Source organism: Pinus tabuliformis, chromosome 2_2 (assembly GCF_031772625.1).
Source record: "Pinus tabuliformis cultivar Carrire ecotype Pingquan chromosome 2_2, CPIR1, whole genome shotgun sequence".
In the NCBI taxonomy this organism is placed as follows: Eukaryota; Viridiplantae; Streptophyta; class Pinopsida; order Pinales; family Pinaceae; genus Pinus; species Pinus tabuliformis.
The window spans coordinates 836,511,290-836,537,177 of record NC_142300.1 but is presented as its reverse complement, the minus strand read 5'-3'; the positions used below and the strand labels follow the sequence as shown (position 1 = coordinate 836,537,177).

General features: G+C 35.9%; 1 protein-coding gene across 1 annotated transcript in view; it reads left to right on the top strand.

The window, feature by feature from the left end:
• The window catches only part of LOC149195575 (2-oxoglutarate (2OG) and Fe(II)-dependent oxygenase superfamily protein), a 96,328-nt gene extending 70,967 nt beyond the window's left edge, over positions 1–25,361 (top strand). The window contains exon 4 of the mRNA XM_089405363.1: positions 24,936–25,361. Coding sequence (XP_089261489.1) covers positions 24,936–25,058 — 123 coding nt within the window. The 3' untranslated portion in view covers positions 25,059–25,361. The remainder of the gene's footprint in view (positions 1–24,935) is intronic.
• Positions 25,362–25,888: the final 527 nt, after the last annotated feature.

The window sequence follows — 25,888 nt, the reverse complement described above, 5'->3', positions numbered from 1 at the left end:
AGAATCTCTCCTTCGCACTACCCAGAAGAATCTCTCCTACATACTGCTAAGAAGAAACCTCCTTCATACTGCCCATAAGAAACCTCCTTCGTATTGCCCAAAAGAAACTTCTCTTTTCCCTTTTCGCACTTCACTTGATACCCTCTCTGCACTTCTTCTTCAATGGATGCTTGTCGAGTTGCTTGCTTTAAGTGAGGCCAAGTGTGGCTTATATATACACCTTTCCTCATGTTCTTTAGGCTGACATGATCACTTGTAGTTAGGCCGACTTCTTTGAGCAATTTCTTCCATCGTTGTAGGCTGACTTGAAGAGGATAAGTGACAAGGTCTTAGAGGATACTTTACATAGATAAATTTGACCTTTTACAAAGTGTAACATGACTTCATTACATGACAATGACTATCATTTTATGACTAGATGAAAAATATTCCTAAAGACTCTCGATGGGAGTCTTGATTCAAAAGTAAAATCTCTTGCTCATGAAACTCATGAAGCAAGCAATACAATAAATTCATTTTTCTTCTTTACATCACATTACATGAAAATCATATGTCATTATGAAGACCGAACCTAGTTACACTTTTCAACAAGTTATTGGGCGATATAAATGGCAATCCATACCATGCAAAAGATCGAAGATCCTGAATATGAAATGTGCAATAAACATTTCTGTGGCTTTTAGTGCGATCTAGGTTCAAACCTTCAGATCCACTATAAACTGTCAACCCTTTACAAAAGTAAAACCTTAGTCTAAAGGAAGATCAATTTCATAACTCGCACCAGATCTCGGTTTTGAAGTTTGTGCCCAGGGATGTCTTACCATAGGGCCGAAGTACTGCCATAGTTCCGAGTCTCAAGATTTGTGCTTTTAACCTCAGAAGAACGCCAAAAATCTTTAGTAATGCTTCCATAGAAAATACCCAGAGATTGCGCTAGTCTGCAATGGTAATCTCAATCAAATATGCCAAAAAACTCTCCAACAGTTCACATTGATCTCAAAGACTTAGTGATATCATAAGGATGAAAGTGGTACATAGTTGAGTTCTTGACTTGCACCCTAGAATCGTGCCCTTGGGGGGCGAAATCCACAGATGAGAAGGTCAGCTTGCCTTAGAGAGACATACTCGCATATGTCTCAGACGAAGATGGTTTAATAGCCTAAAAAATCCTTAGAGAAACCCAAAATAAAACATTAAGTCCCAAAAGAAAGTTCAAAATTTGAACTTTTCACTAGATATGCAAAACTACTCTAGGACGAATCTCAAAGAGAAATTTCAGAGAATATGTACGCTGATTCCGTTGACCTTTTACCACAAATTTGAGCCCTTTAGAGGGCTGAAATTTCCTTACGAAAATAGAAGTAGAATAGAGCTCGTTACCCAAAAACTAGGCCTCCCACAGAAGATAGGTGTGATTGCTCAAGGGCCATAGAAGATATCTCACAATAGATCAACGTGCAATACTTGCCCTTGTGAAGGAAACGAGTGCCTTTATATAGATATTGAAGAGGGATCATTTGAGGGAGCTGACTTACAAATTGGACAGAGAATTTGAAATTTGAAATTTTGTTTTTGGAGGCAAAAACCTACATTCAATTTAGGGCTAACTTGCACATTAATTTGATTTGAAGTTTAAATTTTGAATCTTGATTCCTCCACAAAATACTTTATCCACAAAATATTTGGTTTGATTCTTTTAATGAAATTTCCTATTGACTTCATGATTTGAGCAAATGCTCTAGTCAATGATAAAATGCCACATCATCTCCTTTTGGGGTTCCTTGACCAACAAATGGGGTTTCAACTTTACAAAGCCATACCTCCTCAACTGGGAGGACCCACATGGTGTGCCACCTACTGCTAGAATTGGTATGACGAAAAGAATCAATTGGCGATGACATTGAGCCCAAACAACTTCATCTTCCTTATCATTTTGGTCAATGAAAGCGGGGCTTCTATGGCTTCTTGTCATTTAGAACTTCCAATCGATGTAAACTAGATGAATATTAAGAGCATTCAAGGACTGACATTGGCATCAATGACAACATCATTCAACAAAAACCCTAGCTCTTACAGATCATACTAGAAAGGAAATCAACATGCATTAGCGGTTGATTTTGAGGACGAGGATGAGCATCCACCTTAGAAGAAGACAAGGAATCCAAGCTTGATGAGATTGTAGATGGAATTTATTGATTTCTACAAGGAGGCAATGATCAAGAGGGAGTTAACATGTCTCTACAACCCTCAACATTTTCTAAATTAAGAGATAAGTAGCTCCTATTTTTCTCCCTTGATCAGTCTTATTATTTTACTTTTTGTTTAGCGTCTTGTCATTTGTATTTTGCTTGGTTCTTATTTTTCTTCCATGACCTCTTGAATGGACGAAAGAATGGGTACATTGTGATAAGTACCAATGCAATGATTTGTACAACAACTAGTAGCATATAGCAGTTTGCGATAAGAGGGTTCTCCTAGAAAGAGGGAGTGGACTACAAGATGAGTTTTTCTCTAGTCACCAGATGGTCAGATTCTTAGACTCAGGCTTAGACTCAACAATAATGTTTGATGTTTGATAGGAAAGTTTGTACAGATTGTTAGGATATCCATGATTGTGCCAGATGACAGGAAGAGCTTCCAGTTCCGAGGGAGAAAACCGTCAGGCAAATTGGAAGGAACAGTTTCCTAGAGGATGGCATGGGTTGAAATCATCAAGATGCTTAGAGACAGATGGTCTCTAGGAGCAGTGTGTTTTCCTTAAGGAGACCATGGCAGAAGGAATTGCTTACATGACAGAGGGAGCAACAATAACAATAGAACTTGCTTACATGATAGAGGGAGCAGCGGTGGTAAGAGGATTTGTTTCCATGACAAAGGGAGCAACCAAGACTACCATAGGAAGGCATGCTTTAGTGTCAGAGGCAGTTGACCTCGGAGATTGAAATGAAGGATTCTTGCAGATACACTATTTCTTGGGATTGGAGATTCAAGTTTGGTGGATCCTGCAATTTACAAGCAGTTGATTGGATCCTTGATGTACCTAGTTAACACTAGGCTAAATATTTGCTTTGTAGTGAGCACCCTGAACCAGTTTATGGTTGAGCTGAGGCATGTACAATGGATGGCAGCTGTTGGAAACACTGGGGGGGGTGAATCAATATTCCTTTTCAATTGTTACTTTCACCAATTAGATCACTTATATTTAGAACACAAAATGAACAATAAGAATAAATGCTTTTATTAATTTCTTCAATGAATCAAGTACAATATATGTAGGGCTCCAACCCTAGATGAAGACACCGATCTTCAATCTCCCAGGCTCCAACCTATATTTGCCAAGCACCGACTTGGACTTCCAAGGCTCCAACCTTGTCGATTTTGAGGCACCAACCTCAAGGGCTCCAACCCTATATTTGGTCCAGGCTTCAACCTGGTTTCTTGAAAACTCCGATCCTCTATCGCTCCGACCCTCCTCCAAGGCACCAACCTTGTCTTTTCGAGGCTCCAACCTCTTGGGCTCCAACCCTCACTTTACTTCGTCAAGATGTATTTGGTTATACTTCACGGCTCCCAATGTCTTCTTCAATGTGCCCTACCAATCTTCGATTAGTCTTCACTTTGGTCTCGACGTTACATCATCATTGACAACCTTGATCTCTTAGAAGGTGTCACCACTGCTCTTCATCGTACCCAAACAATTTCTTCACCTCATGATGTCATTAGTGATGCATTACAAGTTCAACTAATGTCTTCACGATCTGCTTTTACAAGTATTCTTCAATGAAGCTCCAATGATGCTTCAAATCTTCAACTTGAGTCTTTTCCAGGTTAAATCTGCTCCAGGTCAACTCTACTGAAGGTCAAGTCATAGATCTGAGGTATAGTCATAGGTCCTCTGCTCAGGTCCACACTTCCACAAGACTGAATCTATTTCTCCTCAGATCCGAGGTACAAGACTTCTTCCATAAGGCTGCAGTGTGTTGTCTTAAGATAATTGCACTGTCCAATAGACTCAAGGTAATAGGTCTTGTGACTAGTGTTAATACTTTTCCACAGGTCCTCTTGTCCCATGCTTCTTTCTTTCAACAGAACCAAGGCTTCCTTTCTGTCCACAGGGCTGAGATTTTCTACAACAAAACAGGTCAAATTAACAGTAGAAGGGCCGAGTTGCAGAGGTCTGTAAGAATTGCAGGATCCGAGAGTTGCAGGTCTGTAATTTCGTGGTCACAGGACCGAATTTCAGGCCTGCCACAGAGACAAAATTTGAGGCCTTATTTAGGCCACAATTGCAGGTACAAGAGGCCGAGACTGCAGGCTGAGATTAGCCTCTTTTACAGATCCGAAAATTCAGTTTTTTCGCAATTACAGTTCTGAAAAAGATTCTAGAAAAGATTCACAGGTGTGTTTTTTTATTTTTGTCCACAGATCTGGAATAAAGGTTGTTTCCACAGGTCCGCAAGGAGTATTTTCTCTTCTTCTGCACTGTATTTTTCCTCATCTTAACTGAAGATTCTGAACTGAAATTTTTGTCAAGTCTGAACTGAAATTTTTGTCAAGTCTGAACTGTAGAGACTTGTATTTATACTAGTCTGCTCATGTGTGAAGGGACATGATTTTTGGTGAGTTATGTGGGCCAACTTATGTAGGCTCACCAATTTATAATTTTTATTATTTTTTACTTCAAAAAATTATATCTTTTTAATGACAAGGATTTTGGGAGACTGTAAGTACTTGTTAGAAAGGTTTGAAAGTCCTCCATCAGCTGGTGTAGGTGCCACATCAGAAGAATTTAAGTATCATACCCAAATATGTGAAGAGTGAGCCCAAGGGTGACAAAGCTGTTAGAATTCCTTGTTGCTTCTAACTGATCTTCCTTACTTTTGAGTAGTTAATATTGCAGTGCAGAGAGAGGGTGCACTTGTGAGGGAATTTTTTATAAGGGCACATTCATTGAGACCTTTATGAAGCTTTTGTTTGTCTATAAAAGGTGACTGAGGGTGCAATGGATAGACAGTTCGTGAAAGACAGAATTAGTGTGTTTTTTGAATTGTTTATGCAATAGCAAGTATTGGCAGCATGAGTGTTATACTAAAGAAATTCATGGGATTGCTGTTGGAGCCTTTCTTGCTGTCCTGAGTTTCCAGATTGCAAATTTATGTGACCAGAGGTCCATTCAAGTTTTGTATTTAGGGTTCTAAGGTTTCATCATTTAGGATTTCATCATCTTTAAGGTCCTAGGGCAAGTGTTCAACAATAGAGCTAGTCATGTCATCATATTGCCACCAGTGACAACCTTGATTAACCTGTGCTATACAATTGAACATGGTTTGAGATATGTCTCAGGAGGTGAAGTGAGGCTGCAAGAATATACAAATTCAGGCAAAGGTAGAGTATATTGCAGCCAATATCATAAGTCATGAAGCAGTGTGGCTTCAGAAGCTAGAAGGACATGGCGTGGTCACTTCATCTGAGACATGATACAAAGAGGAGCAGTAGAGCTCCAGTACATATCCACAGATGAGCAGATTGTGGACATGCTTCAAAGATGAGCTTAGTATGATGTTAAATATCTCCCTCATTGAAAGGGAATGATGAGGTTTGTTATTGCCTTAATCCACACCTGGGATTATCATGGAGAAAATCCTTAACTCCACTTGGTGTGGTCTTGGGGGCAAGTTTTGAGTTGAGGTTGTCACTTAATTCTCAATTCCTCTGTCTTGCCTTATTCCTAGCGAAGCCGGGGGGGAGGACCCTAAAGGATGTCTAAGGTTCAGCTAGCTCAATGCTAGCAAGTTAGTTTTCTAGGAGTTAATACAAGGTGATCAATATACACTTCAAATATATAACATCAATTACAATTACAGGCTCAGTGAGCACATGCATCCACAAATATAGTGAAATAAGACCAGTGCCCAAATATAACTACTTGCTAAGGATATTCCAAGTGAAGATACAACTTTGCAAAATAGTTTGGAAAGAAAACAAAGTGCCACAAGATAGATGTTTCCAAAAGTAATGTTGGCAAGTTATAACTTTAGCAAGTGCAACAAATGAAACAAGTGCTTGAGAATGAAATAAATGCTCATCAACTTGGAAAAATGCTTAAGTGATAAATGTGATACTTGCAAGTAAATAAAATCTACTCAAGATAAAAGACCCATTCCAAATGTGAGCACATGAAACACAAACTTAAATGATGATGATGCTTTGTAGTATACCTGCTTTGCAATGTAATGAGATTATCTTGGTTAATTTTAAGTTAATCCTAAGTTCTAAAGCAAGTTTCAAAGAACTCTGTTTCCCCAGACCTCACCCTCGCCTGCGACCCAATCTTAGAGTAAATAGTCAATAGGATGGAGGGTCTCTATTGTCTACTTCAACCAATTTAAGTTGGAGTTAGATTTTTTAGTGCCAGATTGATATGAAAGAAAAACTTTGCAAAGTGGCAATTGAAAGTAGAGCTAACTAATGAGATTGACACGAAGTGAATCAAATTAAATTGCAAGAGAAAGTTAATCCAGAGAGAGCAACAAATAAACAATTGCAATAAAGAGATAAATGAGACAATGGATTTAGCAAGTGAAGTTAACCAAGATCATTCAACACCTTAGATTGCATAACATGAAAAATGAAATGATAATTTAGAGAGACTAAAAGTGCAAGATGCATAGAAAAACAAAATGATTCTAACTCTAGACTACTTAAGAAAATCAAAGCAATAAAAATAGCGACTCAAGCAATCACATAAGGGACACCTTCCCCAATTGGGGAAAATGGATGCCAAGAGAAAAATCCCCAATCTCCCAAATGAAAAATTAACCTTCATTAAAATCAGATCCCTCTTGTTGGATGAGGGATAGAGAGGGTTTATTGGAAAGAGTTTACAAGTATTTCCCTCAAAAGGGAATGATATTCTTTCCAAGTCAAGTGATATGGATTCTTAGCCTAGATTATGGTGAGTAGAAATAAATTAAGAAAAGATCAAGGCTTCCTTCAAAGGGAAGCCTATTACAATGATGTTACAAGGGTTAAGTTCTCCTTGAATGCATTTAACCAAATAAGTAAGCTTTTGAGAAGGACCAATGTTACAATGAAGAGGTTATGAAGGCCCTTTAAACTGCTTGTTAAAGGTGTAGGCTATCAAGTCTACATGTTGCCCTTCTTCTTTAAAGAAAACTGCTAAAACAACTCTGCCTAAAGGGTAGAGTTGGTTTGTCCAAAAGGGTTTCAAATATTTTCCTTAAGAAGGGATTAAAGTCTGCTCAAAGGTACCCACAAAACTCTGTCTAAAGGCACTTGAAGTTTGCTCAAGAGGGTCTGTAAAAATCAGTTGTAGGGACTGTCAAAAATGCCCTTATGTTGGCCAAAAATTTATGCCTTAAAAGAGGTTTGGAGTATGCCCAAACGTACCTCCAAAACTCTGCCCCTTTTGCTCAAACGGTCTACAAAAAGGCAGTCTATTAATTTATTGAATGGTACTAATGATCAACCCCTAAAGGTAGCTCAAGTTGCCTCAATTTTCTGCCAAAAAAGACAATGAAAATTGATTTATCAGTTAGCTAAATGGACTTGCAAATGAAATAACAAAAATCTAGTATGAAACTTAAGAGCATCTAGCCAAAAAGAAAAGAAGAATTAGGCAAGTTAAAATTTATTCCAAACTTACTCAAAGGAAACAAGAAACCTTGTTTGTCCTAGAGCAAGGACCACTATTGGTACAATGGTCTAATCTTGAGCCTAATGCTTTGATATTCAATGATGAACCAAAACAAGTAACCAAGAAATGTGTTTGAAATTTGATGGCAGAGGGAAGCCAGTCTTGGAACCTTCATGCCCTCTTTGTTGATCTTTTGGAGAGCTTGGATGGCCTTTGTCAACTTGAACTTGAGGCTCCTTAGCTCTCTTGGAAATTGATGGTTTAGCTGAAGACCTCACCAATTTCCAAGCATGTAAGGCCACTTGCAATACTAAACCACAACACTTGCAAAACAATGATTAGTAAACCTTTGAGACTTTGCTCATATGATGGCAAGGATGGGCTTATTGTTCAACCAAGAACACATAAGCCTAACCCAAGCCTAGGATATGAGCAAGTGTCAAAAAGAAGATCCAAATAATTGGACTCCTCTCCCCTAGGCAGCAATGCCCCTATGGGATAAGCTACTAAGAAATAGCTTCCAAGCAAATAAACAAACCATGAACATAAACACATATCAACCATTGGAAAAATACTATATGTTACCTTCCAAATACTAAGCACAAGTCTACAACCCACGTGAATCGAATCCCAAAGCCTTCGTATTATTGATCGACTAATGAGAATACAAATGAGCAAAGTTTAATCAAACAATATGCTTCCAATCACGAGCAAATGGGAGCCCAGAGGGTTGCTTTATAGAAGTTTGGGAGCAAATCCCAATGAAAATCCAATGCAACAAGTGGAAATAGTGGTGTGGATCCCAATGAAAGGTGGGAATCCCAATGACATGGACCTTTCCAAGTGGCAACATGACTGTTGTAGGTGGCCTATGCAATCCTCCTTTCCAGTGGTAGTGTGTTAGTGAATTGAACAAGTGTGCAAGTGTTGGTACGTAAGGGGAACACATCCCTACTTAAAATTGTGCTAACAACCAACTCAGTGACACATATCAACAATCCTCTAAACAAGTGTTAATTTTTCTCTATGTGGGCTTTAGAAGACTGTCGACGCTAGTCCTTCATGAATGATATGTTAACTACTTGTAGACAAGTGTAAAGAGTAAAGATAGGAGTGGAGAGGTACTCCACCATAAACTGAGATAACTCAAACTCGAACTGCCACCTAAATTCATGATGATTTTGAGGGAGACTCATCCTACTGACAAGGCAAATTCAACCTCTTAACTGGTTGTGAACTCAACCCTCTTGAGGCCCCACATTCATGTGATGACTTGGCTACTCAATCATCCTTCCAACTGAACTTTGACTTGGGTGACGATGCCACATAATTTTATTGTCTTTTCCAACTTGGAAGACACAATAAATTTCTCCATCACTTATTTAATTTTTTAATTTTCTTGCCAATTAGGAAAAGTGGGTTTTGAGGGGGTGTAATTGATTTTTCGACCCCCAAAGTGGACCTTATGAGAGTGTTGGGATGGAGAGCATGAATTTCAAGTACTTATATGCCCCTAACATCTTCTAGGCTTACTTATTTACATTTTTTTCATAGAAATTAGTTAAAAATCTCGCTCTGCGAGAATTTGGAATAGTTTAAAAAATCCTATAAAAACCTAGTTAAATTTCACGACGCTTTAGATATTTCCTAGTATGGTAATATACATCAACTCTAGGCATTAGGACGGAGACAAGGCCCAATCATCAAGTCGCACTCCAGTTTTGGAGGTATGTGAGTGAGAAAACTTAGCTAGTTATAATTAGCTAAGTGAAAAAAAACACTCTAGAGTGGACTCACTTGATGATAAGGTCCCATGTCCCCTAAGTCTGTTACAACAATTCATCATACTAACGACATTAAGTACAATTCCCTACAGGGTTGAATAATTTGAGAGAGAAAAAGTAGAGAGAGGAGAAAGGAAAGGTCACAGGCGCCCTATTGACTTATGGACCTCTAAAAATTTTGATGAGTGCCCTGTACATTAGGCCATGGGGCCTTCAACTTCTATTAGGTACAACCTAGTAGATAATAAGGTCTTTGCAAGATTGGGCAAGCTATCTACTGAAGCCATAAAGGACTTTGGCTAGGTCATAAAGCACTTTGACTAGGGGAGATGGATACATTCACTTAAGAAGCCATAATGACTTGGCTAGGTCATAAAGGACTTTGACCAGAAAGTTGAATGGCCCAAGGAAATTACAGGGGCAATTATAGGATACACTCACCTGAGAAGCCAAAAAGACTTGGTTGTGTCATAAAGGACTTTGACTAGAGGTAAATGACTACTGAGAAGGCAAAAGGACTTGGCTAGGTCATAAAGTACTTTGACCAAAGGAGATAAACGTAATTCACCTTTGAAGCCAAAAGGACTTGGTTGCTAGAAGGAGTTGGCTAGGTCATAAAGGACTTTGATTAGAAAGGTGAATGGTCCAAAGGAAAATTCTCTCCTGGGAAGCTGAAAGGACTTGGCTAGGTCATACAGGTCTTTGACCATAGGAGATTGATACATTTGCTTAAGGAGCCATAAAGGACTTCGGTCAAAATCCCTAGATACTCGCGTGCATATGAGGAGTTACATTGCCCACTCCAGGATGGAGTTATCTATAGACATGTATCAACATGGCAAGCTCATAAACCTTTTTTAAGGAAGGAGAAATTTCAGCTAAAGGGGAAATATGTTACAGCTAAGGAGAATACCTCCCTCGCTGAGAGGGAGTGTTGATTGTGTTGAGAAATCAATAGGGCATCAAATTAGGGTTGATTTCTCTTGCTTGATAATTTCTTGTGAATATATGTTGGCTTCTTATTACTTTTATTATATTCTTTTGATTAGAAAATTACCAAAACATAAACCATGAAGATCACAAAAGACAATGAACATGAGATATAGGCTCCAAGCCAAGGCAAAATCCCACAGGGGGAAAAAGAAACCAACTTCTCTTCTTATAGAATTAGATCAAAGTGAAAAATTCAGGACCTAAAAGCCAAGGCCAAGACCTTCCACAAGACCCAAGTCAACCCTCCTTCAAGCCTTCCTTAACCAAGTCAAGTCCAATCAAGTCAACGAAGGTCAAAGCTCTTCAGATCATAAATTTGGACCTGCAACTTGGAAGAGTTGGCCCAACACCTTTGCAGAAATAGAATTTTGGCCCTGTAATTCGCAAAGTTTCTTCGCACGTGTGAACAAAGATGGACAAAAGTTCAAGTTTTCTTCCTTCTAGACCTTCTCTCTCTCTCCTTTGACTTTTTCTCCTTCTTTGATTTTCGCTTGTCTTCTTGCTCTTGCTTGCACATAAATGGAAGTTGCCGATTGTATCCAAATAAGTTCAAATTGCTCTCTATATACACATCCAAGATGTCGAATTGTCCCTTTCAGGGCGGACTTGTCGATGTAAGGTTGAGTTTTTCTTGTGGAGACAAAATTGACTCTTTTGACTCAAATAAAATTATTTTTCCTTTTTCTGCAAAATTTCCAAGTGGGACTTGACTAAAGTACAATAGATTGACTCATGAAAAATGTTCTTTTGACTCAATAAACCCTAGAAGCATGAAGAGCATGATTGACTAATGAAATATAAATAATAAATAATAAATTCCTTTTCTTCTTTTGCTTTTTCATGAAATACAAGATGATACAAGTACAATGATAATTATGAACGCTGAACATAGTTACATTTTCCAACACACCCTCTCAACTACGAAGGTATTCATAATTCCACAACCGGATATAAGGATACTCTCAAATTGAAATATTCTCATAAGAGTCGGATTGATAAGCCATCTTCAAGCATCAACATCATAACCAGAATTGTCAAATTGCAATATAGCAAGGCCTTGACTGACAAGCTCTAACATTCCCCTAGAATACAACACAATGTTGGGAGGTATACATTTGGACACCACCACAACCACAACCACTTGTCAAGGCACATACCCCATCCAGATGTTCACCAGGTATGTCCTTACAAGACTACTCTTATCTTGGATTCCCAATCCTCAAAGAGTATCAATCCTCTTTGGCCACTCTTATCTTGGATACTTTGTCCAATCCTCAAAGAGTGTGAGTCCATGGGACTACTTCTATCTTGGATTCCTAATCCTCAAGAAGTATTGATCCCAGATGCTTATTCAATCCTCCATTCTCCCTACCAATGCCTTCACTAGACTTATGGTTGTTATCCTTGGCCTAGTGCATGACACATTGAGAATACGGTGTCCATCGTCACTCCCTCTCAACTAAGTAGGAGATCCTTACTCCCTCTCAACCAGGGAGACATAACCACAATCCTTAGCCAGTCTCATACTTAATCAATACATCAACTACTTGTTCTTTTGTGGAGATATAGTTGTAGTTGCAGGGCTCCTTTCTCGCATTACAACATACTTTGTCTTCAACCTTTAAAATTTTTATGGAACCAAATTCTCTCACACTTTATTTGTCATGACATGGTTTCTCGACTCCTAACAACATCACATCATATCAAACTTCGATATTTTAGTATTTTGTCAATCTTCATGCAATTTTTTCATCAAATGGTTTTTCTATCATCTTCAAGGAGCCAAACCTCCTCACATCTGCTAGCACATGCCTTATATTCTTCATAACAAAGTCATGCCTCATATTCTACAATAAGTCACATCATCTTTTCAAATATCAATTTTGCCCTTATGCTCTTCCAAGCCATTAATAGTGCTATCCACACAATCCATGTGTTCCATGATCAAACCACACAACTTTAGGTACATCAATACCATCGAACAAATTATCTCAACTGCTACCTTTCCAGCCTCTGCATATACTTTTGCAATCTGCCTTTCCAAAGAGCCATAGCATATCTTAAACAAATCACCAATATCAGAGTTAGCAAATCACAATGGCCTCAAGTCAAGGCGTGGGATTTTCATGTCAATGTTTAAATTTCTAAGTCTAACCCATTAGAAATTCTTCTTGCATTATCTGGTTTATTTCACCTACTTGTTTAATTTCTTAAAAAGTTATTTAACCATATAAATATTGAAAATAAACACAAACGCAGTTTCAACCATCTACAAATCATCAACTAAAAGAAATAGGCAAACACACAAGGGACACCATTATTTTTGGACAATCGTCCCCAGAAAAACCCAACTTGGGAAAACTGGTACAGTAGTTCTAAGGGTTTTATTATTAAGCAACTTTTCTTGAGTACAACTGGCTGCCAAACTGGCTCACCCGATAAAGAAATCAATTTGGCAATAATACCTGTCTTTAGAATCAGATATTCGGTAAGTCTGCTCCACGAAAAACTCTCCAACGCCTCTTTGAGGCTCAACATTAGCCCTCCTGGCCTCTATGTTAGCCTCCTAATGCTCTGCATAGGCTCCTTGGCCCTCTGCTTCACTCACGCAGGCCCTGGTAGCCTCTGCGCAATCCCTCTGGCCCTCTGTGTGGCTCCTACTGGCTCTGCATAGCCTTCTCTGCCTCTGCATTGGTCTTCCGACACTATCTCTGCCTCTCTGCTATGCACTCACTGCCCCTCGCTGCAACTCTAATCACTGGTTCGATTTCTCTCAACAAACCCCACTCCAGAAAATCAAACTGACTGATCAACTTGGTATATCTCCCACTGACCTCAAGCCTCCTCTTATACCTTTTCTGTTGAGTCTTCAACAATTGAGATTAAATCTCTAATCAATGGCTAAGATTAGATTTGGCTTGATCCATGTCATTTAGAACCTACTCACCCAGTTTTATATTAAAACCCATTAATATTTTAATTTTCCTAAGTTTAGACTTAAGAACTCCATTGAAAATATTAATTATTTTAATATATCACTAACCATGTGGAATTTCCCCAAACCATTTATGGGTCTTGCAGATCTCATGTGCTTTAGCCTCTCCACCAATTTTCATGGCTAGAGCACATTTAATGCTACCCCAAATCAATATTCAAATTATGCCACTTGCTCCCTCTAAGGTCAACATACCTTTATATGGTGTATCTCATATTGCAACAAAGTTTTGCTTCATGCTCTTCAACTTTCAATCATCAATTAGGAACAAACCAATTAACAAGCTTCAATATCATATTCATCAGGGTCTTTACAACTACCTTTTTCCTTCTGAGGTAAGTGAATTTATTGTCCTTTAATCGACTTTCTTGATGCAAACTTCTAACTGCTCCCTTCTTCTTCATCTTCATGCTTTGCCACATTCTTTTACTTCCTCCTTTTGTTAGTCAGGGTTTAGATGAATCTTTTCTTGACCTGCAACCTTTATGAAAGAACAAAAAGGCAAAGTACAAGGATGAAATAGCTATATAACCAAAATGTAGGGCACTTATCCCTTTGAAGAGGGTTAGCTCCCTCCTAATCTTGGACTTGTTTGCCACCCTTGCCTCCATATCATCATGATGTCATACCTATCAAACTCAAAAGCTAGATCCTTTTTACAACATAAACAATAAGCTAGGGTTTCTTTTTCTAGGTTTTTCCAATCTAGTCCCATCTAGGGTTTATGAACCCTAGATACCAAAAACCTTCAAGATGTTACACATTGTAATATCTACAAACCCTAAATCCTTTACAGTTGTTGTAACATTTTCCAGGCCAAATGTTACCATTTAAATTTTTGGCCTTAGCTGATTAACCCTGTCTCCTAAGTCATTTTCTACACTAAATCTCAATCCACATTTGAAATAAATTTAAAATAAATCAATAAATCAATGAATATATGTATATAATGATAATGTTCATTATTAAATAAATATTTATATATATATATATATATATATATAGAGTCATTAATATTAATTAAAAGTTAAGAAATTAATTAGGCTTAAAAATGATTAAAAGTCAATTAATAAAATTCAAAGTTAAAAATAAAATCTCTCTCACTAATTTTTGTCGATAGGCAAACCCCTGGCAATTAATTTTAACTATAGATTTGTACATTGGGATCGGGAATAATATTAGATTTAAAATTTTATATTTTAATAAATAATAATAATGATTAGTTTAATAACTTTAAAATTTGTAATAAATGATAAAACTATAGTTTTATTATTTAATAAAATCAAATGCACAGAGTTAAAATAAACGAAAAATAAAATTAATAAAATGGTAATTTAAATTAATAAATAAAATTTGGCTCCACATATAATGTATTTGACTCTTATACTCCGGCGATGCACATGATTTTAGCATCTAAAGAAAGAGGAAGATCAATAGTCAATCTTACCCAGATTTTGAGGCATAGAATTTTCAAACAGCGCCAAATTTCTTGCAGTTATTCAGATATTGTTTTTATTTCTAGTACATTGTTAGAATTTTATCCCTGAAAACTTGTAACAACTTCAAAAGTTGTAATATCTATATAGTATTTAATTTTGATTGTAAAAGGGTTGGCTTTTGATGCCAAAACTCTGATTTTTTTTTGTAAAGTCTGCTATTACGGAGCTTTTAGTAAAAGGCTTATGGCCTAGGCCTCTGACAAAATTTGTTTCATGTGAGTACTTTCTGTTGAAGAATGTAACTAGTGTCGGTCTTCATAATTGAATTTGAGTCATGTATCTATCCAAAGAAAGAAAAGATAAATTTTTTATTTTTTATTTACTTATTAAAGCATGGGTTTCATGCTTGGGTCAATGATCAATAGGTCAAAGCACCCATTGTGTGCTATATGGTTTTTATTTAAGTCAAAGTCAAATTTATTATGTGAGAAACCCTTCTTGGGTTCATGATGTCAAAGATAAAAATCTATTTTGTCATGTCAAAAACCTCCTCCATCAAGTCATCTTGCCAAGGCCTCAAAGTTGATCTTCTATAAGTTTGTTCCTCCTAATTATTCATGTCAGCTTCATTTACAATCAGAAACAACTATAAATACCCTTGTGAACTCGACCAAAAGGAGAGGCCATAGAAGTTCGGATACATGTCACAAAACAAAGAAGTTAGGATGGATTACAAACAACAAGGTTGAGTGCATTACAAGACAACGAAGTTTGGGTCATCAAAGTTATTCAGATCATCTTTATGACAGTGAAGAACCAGGATTGAGATATCACAGTATTGCAGGACCAAAGTATTACATGACCGAGGAAAGAAGTGTTGAAGCTACAACATGATATGATTACAGAACCGAAACATGGTATAACTACAGGACCACAACTTGTTATGATCATATATTCTAATTAAATTTCAATTATTTATGTTTATAGGAGAGGTGTTCAATAAGTTGCTTTTCCTAATATTTTGATTATTGATTAATTTTAAGTTTATGTTATTAGATTATTGATTAATTTTAAGTTTATGTTATTAGCTTGTTTTTCTTATTGTAATAAGTTTATTTTCTTTAATAAATTGCCTTTTTATTTTAAAATAATTCTAATTAATTTTTTTTAATTATTTATGTTTATAGGAGAGGTGTTTAGTAAATTGCTTATCTTAAAATTTTGATTATTGATTCATTTAAGTTTATGTTATTAGCTTGTTTCTAGGTTTTTCTTAAATTATTGTAATAAGTTTTTATTTATTTTAATTAAATTACATTTTCAATAGTGTTATTTGTAGGAAGAAGGTTAATGTATTACTATACTAATATTTAGATTCTCAAATCATATGCCTATGCTATTATCTTATTGTTAATGTATTATAAATTGAATCCTAATTATCTTTAATATAAAGTCTTGTTACTATATTGTAAACGTGTTGTTTCTTTATAATGCTTAATATTATTTTTATGGTTAGGAGAGGAGTTGGTTTGACCTAGGGTAGGGTCAATGAAAGGAAGGGATCAAAAAGGGGGAGAGGGTTAAGATTCTAAAGGGAAGAACATGATTAAATTTAAGAGGAGGGGTGAGTGTGATAAGGGGATAATTGTGAGGGGTAGGGGGAACAGAGGGCAGGAATGATGAAGAATGGTAAGGGCGATGTGAAAGGGAGGGCCTTTTATTTAATGGGGGTGAGAAGGGAGATCCAATTTCTGCTAATTTCCAAGCCTCCATCCCTATTGAGGTTATGTAGGTGTTTGATGATCTCAAGTGCCTCACGAACTTTACGCTTAAAATGATGTTTTTCATTGGCAATGACCTTTGTGTCTTCAAGGCATATATGGCGGTTTGTCTTGCCTGCATGCTCAACTAAAGCCGAAGAACGAGTTCTCTCATTACAGATATCTGCACCATGCTCTTTGAGCCTGATCTTGACTGACCTGCTTGTTTCCCCAATATAGTGTTCTCTACAAGAACAATTGATCATATAAACACCTTTCTGCTGGAGGTGCTCCTGGTTGTCCTTGGCAGATTTCATTCTTTGTTTAATAGTCGTCATGGGTTTGAATGAAGTTTTGATATCCTTCTTCATGAGAAATTTAGGAGTGGAAATGGGATGTTTGAGCAAACTTCAAGAGTGGCTATGGGATCACCTCTTTCACCTATTGTAGCCAATCTCTTCATGGAAAAATTTGAAAAGAAGGCTCTTGACACCTACCCATTAAAACCTAAGTTTTGGATCAGGTTTGTGGACGACACCAGTGTTGATTGGCCTCATGGGGATGATGAACTTAAAAACTTTTTAAACCATCTCAATAGCATGTCTAATGACATCAAGTTTACAATGGAGGTTGAGGAGAATAATTGCATCCCATTCCTTGATATCCTCCTCATAAGAAACAAGGATGGTTCCATAGGACACAAAGTGTTCAGAAAGAAGGCACATACTGATAATTATCTTCATGCTGATTCACACCACCACCCAGCTCAAAAAATGGGTGTTCTTCAAACCCTCTTCACTAGAGCATGTAGAATATCAGATGAGATCCACACCGAAGAGGAGATTACCTACTTAAGAAGAATATTTACAAGCTTAGGATACAATAATAAAGACATCTTCAAAGCCATTCAGAAAGCCAAATCTGGTAACAAAAAAGATAAATCAAATAACCCCCTGACTACTAATGCCTACCTTTCGTATATTCGTGGAGTCACTGACAAGCTAGCTAAAGTTCTCATGAAGAAGGATATCAAAACTTCATTCAAACCCATGACGACTATTAAACAAAGAATGAAATATGTCAAGGACAACCAGGAGCACCTCCAGCAGAAAGGTGTTTATATGATCAACTGTTCTTGTGGAGAACACTATATTGGGGAAACAGGCAAGTCAGTCAAGATCAGGCTCAAAGAGCATGGTGCAGATATCCGTAATGAGAGAACTCGTTCTTTAGCTTTAGCTGAGCATGCAGGCAAGACAAACCACCATATATGCCTTGAAGACACAAAGGTCATTGCCAATGAAAAACATCATTTTAAGTGTAAAGTTCGGGAGGCACTTGAGATCATCAAACACACACATAGCCTCAATAGGGATGGAGGCTTGAAAGTTAGCAGAAATTGGATTTCCCTTCTCACCCCCATTGAATAAAAGGCCCTCCCTTTCGCAACGCCCTTACCATTCTTCATCATTCTCACCCTCTACCCCTACTCCTCACAATTATCCCCTTATCACACTTACCTCTCCTCTTAAATTTAACCCTCTCATGCTCCTTCCTTTAGAATCTTAACCCTCTCCCCCTTTTTGATCCCTTCCTTTCCTTGACCCTACCATAGGTCAAACCAACTCTTGTCCTAACCATAAAAATAATATTAAGCATTATAAAGAAATAATACATTTACAATATAGTAACAAGACTTTATATTAAATATAATTAAGATTCAATTTATAATACATTAACAATAATCTAATAGCATAGGCATATGATTTTAGAATCTAAATATTAGTATAATAATATATTAACCTTCTCTCCTACAAATAAAACTATTAAAATTGTAATTTAATTAAAATAAAATAAATTTTTTGAAAAATCAAAAACTTATTACAATAATTTAAGAAAAACCTAAAAACAGTTAATAACTTAAACTTAAATTAATCAATAATCAACTTATTAAGATAAGCAATTTATTAAACACCTCTCCTATAAACATAAATAATTATTTTTTCTTAATTAGAATAAATTTAAAATAAAAAAGGCAATTTATTAAAGAAACTAAACTGCTTACAATAAGAAAAACAAGCTAATAACATAAACTTAAATTAATCAATAATCAAAATATTAGGAAAAGCAATTTATTAAACACCTCTCCTATAAACATAAACAATTGAAATTTAATTAGAATAAATTAAAAAAAAAAGGCAATTTATTAAAGAATCTAAACTTATTAATACTGAAAGCAATATTCCATTAAAATCATTATTACAACAAATTAAGTATTCTAGAGAAATTTAAATAAATTAATAATTTATTAACAACAAGATAATAATAAAGAATTGAAATAAAAATAATTTATCTTGAGCTGGTCAGCTTCCCATCTTGACAACTCACCTTATCATATTTATAGCTCTCGTTCCTCTTCTTTGTAAATCAGTTCTGATGATGAGTCTTGGTCTAGGCTTGAAACGTAGACAAATAAAAAATGAACACTGTGGAATATCAGAATTTAGAATCTCAAATTAGAACTCTCATATCTATTGCAGATTCTATGGGATGGAATATACATCAAATGGACATGAAAACCACTTTTCTTAATGGCATAATTGATGAGGAAGTATACATTGAAACCTCAAGGATTTGAAGTCCATGAAAAAGAATTGCATGTATGTAGGTTGAAGAGAGCATGGTGTGCCCGAATGGATTCTTATCTAATAAGACTTGGTTTCGTCAAAAGTGTTGCAGACCTAAACCTCTACATGAAGGTAGTCAAGAATGAGTCTGTGATCATATTGTTATATGTGGATGACTTACTGATAACAAGTGTGGAGCATCTTATTCGTCAATGCAAGAAGGAACTAGCAACTGAATTTGACATGAAAGATCTTGGACTAATGCATTATTACCTGAGACTTGAAGTTTGGCATAAACTTGGCGAAATTTATCTTGGTCAAGGAAAATATGTGATCAATATTCTACATAAATTTGGGATGATGGATAGTAAACCCATGAAAACATCTATGATCACCAATTTAAAGAAGCTCAGAAATTCAGATTTAAGTTTTGTCAATCCATCATCTTACCGACCACTGATTGGTTCTCTGGTGTATCTCGTGAACACCCGACCAACTATATGTTTTGTAGTAAACACTCTTAGCCAATTTCAAATGGAGCCTAAACATGATCATTGGATAGCAGCTAAATACATTTTAAGATATCTCTGTGGGACCATACATCATTGTTTGAGATATGTTGCAGGAAATGAAACTCGATTAGTAGGTTACATTGATTCTATTGGGTAGGCAGTGCCGAAGATGAGAAAAGTACTGTTGGTGGTTGTTTTTGTTTGGTATCCTTTATGGTTTCATGGATGAGCAAAAAAGAAGAGTTGATTGCGTTAAATATTGTTGAAGTTGAATATATGGTAGCTAGTGAAGTTAGTTGTGAAGTAGTTTGGCTCAGTGAATTGCTTGTTGATTTGTTTGAAGGACCTTTGGATTCGACCATAATATGTTGTGATAATCAGAGTTGCATAAATTGGTCACAGAACCTATTTTTTCATGCAAGTTCGAAGAACATTAATATCAAGTATCACAACATTTGAAGTATGGTGTAGGATGGAGTCTCGAAGCTACAATATATCTCCACTAATGAACATGTAGTAGATGTATTGACAAAGTCCCTTTCTAATAGGAAGCATGAGCATTTTCAAGACAATCTTGTACTTGTGGATATCTCCTCCCAGGTTGAGAGGGAGTGAGGGTGGATACCTTATTCTCCATGTGTCATACTATGGCCAAAACTAACAACCATAAGCCTAGTGCATGAACACACGAAAGGAGAATTGTGGATTGGATAAGCATCTTGGACAAACATTCTCGAGTCATGTATTGTGGTTGATTAGGACTAACATCCTAAGTTGCATACATGGACTTGGTAAAGAATGGTCTCGAGGATGAAATTTTCCTTGGGATTAGGAAATGGTCCTGTGATGACATATGTTGGGAACACCTAGGTGGGGTATGTGCCTCGAGAGGCGGTGGTGTCCGAATTAGTGCCTCACAGCATTCGTGGAGAGATAGACTTGACTTGTTAAGGCCTTGGTATTTTGATAATGTTGGTTATGATGATGTTATCATCATTGATGCTTATCAATTTGGATCCTTTCTTATATGAATATTTCAACTTGATATTATCCTATTGAGTCATTATGAATATCTCCCTAGTTAAGAGGGAGTGTTGAAATTGTAACTAGTGTCGGTCTTCATAATGTAATGCAATTTTATCATTGATATATTTATCATATTCATAATTATTATATTTTTATTTTTGGCGAAAGCATGTTATTCATCCTCAAAAAGTCAAAATAGTTTATTATGAGTCAAAACAAATCGTATTTGAGTCATGTCACATTTGGACATTTCAAAGAAAAAAATGAATTTTATTTGAGTCAAAAAGTCAACACAAAGACCAAGTCGACCCTCCTTGGACAAGTCGGCTTATGTGGCACCTATTCGACCCTCTTGGACAGCGATATATAAGAGTCAACTCAACCTCTTGGAGAACCATTCATTCATTCACATCATCATTTATTTATTTTTGCAACTAATCAAGAAGAAAAAGAGTTGAAGTCAAAGGAGAGAGAAGGAAGTCAAAAGAGAGAAAAGTTGAGGTTTGTGTCGTATTTATGTTCACACGTGCGAAATTTCTTAGCCAATTTTGAGGTTATTACAGGGCCAAAAATTTCGTGTTTTGACCAAATTTCAGGAAGTTTGACCAATGTTGAATTCTGTTGACTTTACTTGTTGGAGGAGGGTTGACTTTGAATCTTTATGGAAATTTTGTCTTGGTCTTGGGTATCTCTCATTTTGATCTAATTCTATAAGAGAACGATTGTTGAGTTTTCCCCTTATGGGGTTTTGCCCTAGCTAGCAACCTAATTTTTGGTGTCCTTTGCGATCTTTATGTTTTGAATATTTGTATAATTTCTTGATGAAGAAAACATAAAAGTACTAAAAGGACAACTAATATTCACAAGTAATTATCAAGAAGAGGGATCAATCATTAAACTACATAGCACTTGGTTTCTCAACAGAGTTGAAGGAAAACTTGCTCTCGGTCTCAACTCTAGAGGACAAAGGTATGATTTTGAGTACCAAAAAGGACAAGTATTCACACATTCAGAGGGATAGGACACATCATTTCGGTTTGCTGTCAGGAAGGGTAAGTTTTACAACTTGCAAGGCCGACTTGTAAGCAAATCCAAAGGGATCCTGGATCAAGGATTGCTGTTAGTGACCAAGACAATCTACAAGATGGGCAGGAGGTTGCTTCTAAATCTTTGAGGACCAGTTGGTATGAGCCAACACTGATGAATGTTTAGGAGTAGCCTCATAGGAGCATGGTTGGGAGAAACAAATCTTCAAGTTAGATTCCAGAGCAGCTAGCAGGTAAGCCTTCTAGTTCAGAGGGAGCAACTACAACAATAGATGATGTGGTGGGATTGGAGACAAATCCAAGTGGAGGAAATTCTTCTAGAAGTACCTCCCATGCTGAGAGGGAGTGTCAATTTTTGTAGCCCGGGTGGATACTTCTGCACAGGCTTTGTGTCTAGGTGTGTAGAAGTTACTCACATCTCCTTAGAACACTTGCATGGTTGAACAAGTTGCTAATGAACTTAGCCTAAGTCTAACTTAGGAAAAAGCACATATTAATATGCTGGCTTATTGAGCTAATAAAAAAACTTAGGAAAGGTAAAATAATTTATTTTAGTAAGTTTTAATCTTAGTTGTTGATCTCAAGTGAGGTGAAATCTAATCTCAACCATCAATCACTTTGACATTAGGTTTAGGATTAGGGTATTAAATCAATGTAAAGTTATAAAAGCGAGGTTGAAGAGAGGAGATAGATACACAACAACACAAGATTGAGAGTGACATCTCAGTGAGTAGTGTGCTAGGTCTAAGGGAGTGCAGAGGGGTTGGAGATCTAGATCTATAGGAGAGATCCAACAACGATCTAAGGAAAATATGTTAGATCATATCCAGGTTATTGTATCTATATTTTCTCAAGTGGGCCATTATCCTAGGAAGGGAGTCCACGTAAGTTTGAATTTCTTAATCAAAAACTTGTTGGGCACAAATTTGTGTATCATTGTGACTGAGATTGTTATTTGCTTCCACTAAATATTTTGTTAGGGACCTAGCCATGTGTTTATTCAATAAGTTTTACTAGGAATTAAATACCAAGTGTTGGGTTCAAGGAAATCTAACATTGATGACTTATGGAGTGGAGTTGAATTTGGTGATGAAGATCAATTGGGGCTGTTAGGCCAAAATAGAAAGACCCCTCACTCTATCAAAGGGAAAAGACGAATAAAATCTTTGAATGTAGCCAAATAATACATATTATAAGGAAACATGTTCCCTAATCTTAAATCTAAAGTTAAATCATCAAAACTTAGGGTTGGGAAGTGCAAATTCTTGATAAATATTTTTGAATCATTATCTTGAGTTGACAAAAAATAACCTTATAACTTTGAGCATCACCCGATGTAATGAGTGTTAATTGGATTGTTCAAAATAATGAGATAATGGTTGGTTGACACTAATACTCATGGATATAGTCATATATTAATGACTTTGCACAGTTAATCCCAAAATTGATATATAATATGATATCTTGTGAAATCCCCTCAATGCTTAAATAAAAATAGTGAAGGGGGCTCTAATTGCATAGTTCATAATGAATGATATTTGTGAAGGTTTTGCAAATGGGGTGGCAACCTAAGTGGAATTGATTGTGAGGAAATCTCCATAGTTAAAAGCACTTGAGCCAAAGGAGCCTTCAAATGGGTCACCTCCACAGAGGTCCTAGTTACAAACTGCAAGCCCTAGAGGTGATGATTGATTGATGCAATTCATTTTGCTAATATCAATCCCACTTTATTCCTATGAGCATCACCTGATGCAATGATTGCTAAGTGAACTACTTGATATCATGAGATAATGGTTAGTTGAGACTAACGCTAATGACTTACTCTATGTAATTAATTTGGAAAATGATATCTACTATGTTACATTGTAAAAGCCACTCAATACTTAAAAGCTATTATTATCAATAATAGTTTGATTCTTTTATGTAATAAACAATAATATAAGAATGAAAATCATTAACCATAAAATAATGATATAGTTAGATATTATTGCAAGGAGACATTGTGATGTTCAAAATTTTCTTTGCCATTGTCATTCTTTTGGATCCATTTTCCAACATGAATGATACCTCTTGTAAATGAAACTTTAAAAAAAATTGTGAAGATGAGAAAAGCCTTTATTGACAAATAAAATAAGTGCTTATCTCTCAAATTGGCTTAGATACTTGTTAAGCGCTTGCAATGTCTTAGGATCCATCCTCTATGAACACTATATGGTCCAATTACATCAAGATTTCACAACTATATTCACTTAACTAATAATAAAAAATTTGATGTGTGTGGTTCTCATAGATATCCATAGAAACCATAATTACTTTGTGTCATTAACAAAAACCAAAAGCGAAAATCTTGTTTTGTAATGTTTGTCATTGTATTAAACATTCTATATAGATTACACATTTTGGTCAAGGTATATTAATCTATATAAATGGATGAACTAATTATGCTTTGCTAGATATATGAGCTCCTTGGAACCCTTGATTTCAACAATAAACGGTTAATCGGTCCACTTGGAACCATGGATGGATAATATGAGTAATACGTTGACCTACCCTTCATACATGTAAATACTACATTGGATTAACATTAGTACATGCAATTACATGCCACATACCACATTTGAGTGATTTCATTGGCACAATGGTTTGAGGCTCATTGACAAAGGTGGCTTCAAACCAACCACATCTTATGCGTCTGGTACAATTGCTTGTGTTATATAAATTACACCAACTAATCTTAATAATCTAGTAAAACTTCATCATAAACCCTTTTCATACCCTTGAGATACATTGCTTTAAAAGAGCCTGAACCCACCACAAACTATGGCATGGTATTAAATCATAGTAGATACATGTATATGATTACACCAACTAATCTTAATAATCTAGTAAAACTTCATCATATTTAAGATTAGTAACACCTTTTCATACCCTTGAGATACATTGCTTTAAAATATCCTGAACCCACCACAAACTATTGCATGGTGTTAAATCTTAGTAAATACATGTATATGTAAAACTCTCAAGCTATTGGATTTTTTTTAATTTTTGTTGCAATGTTGCAATTTAACACGTTTATTTTATATATTGGTTTTATAGGTGGCTCCAATAGCAGGAATGGCACTTTTTCACATCCATGGGTCTCAATGTATGTTGCATGAGGCTCGTGTGGTTTCTAAAGGTGTGAAATATATTTTACGCTCCGATGTAGTCTTTGCTTGAATTGTGGAACCTTCAAAATACTTTACATTTGCTTGCTATTTGCTGGAAAATTTACTAACCAGAAATATACCAGAAATATTTTTGGTTTAGATTGAAAGTAGTCGATCAATATAAATTGATTAACTGTACATGTCCTCTTGTCATTTTGAAACATCTTATTGGATTTTGGACTCCCAGAAGCATTTTATTACAAACAATTGCATATCCCTATAAAAGCTAAGTATTAGGTTGCTTATGAATCCATGGAAAGGGACATATTCGAAAGCTGGTAGATTTATTGAAATATAATTGATGATTTATTTATTTTGTTTATAATTTAATTATATTGATAATTTAAGGGAAGATGTGCATATTAATAAAGATGAATGTTCAAGCATCACATTTTAAATTTTCAGAACTGGCAGCTTAAACATTTTATTGGGTACTTTAATCATTATATTAAAACTAATGGCATTTTTATTTAAACATTGAATACTATGCAGTTTATAAGTCAACTGAAATGGACATATTTGAGAGTTTTTTTATTTACTTGGATTTGGATATAGCAGTTGTTGTTGGTTTTTTTGTTTTGTTTTGTTTTTTTTTTTTTTAATGAGTTTTGACTAGATTAAGTATTTAAATGAAGATTTCCATGTTCATAACAAAGATAATCACAATTAATTATATGCATTTTCAAACATCATTTTCTTAATTTATTGGTTTGTTAGTGGTTATGATTGAATGACTAAGAATTCTATTAGTTGACCTTCGGTTACAAAGTAATTTTGTGTTGGTAACACAGTCAATACGAGAACTTAATTGAAAACTTATTTGGTATAGAGTTGCCTAAA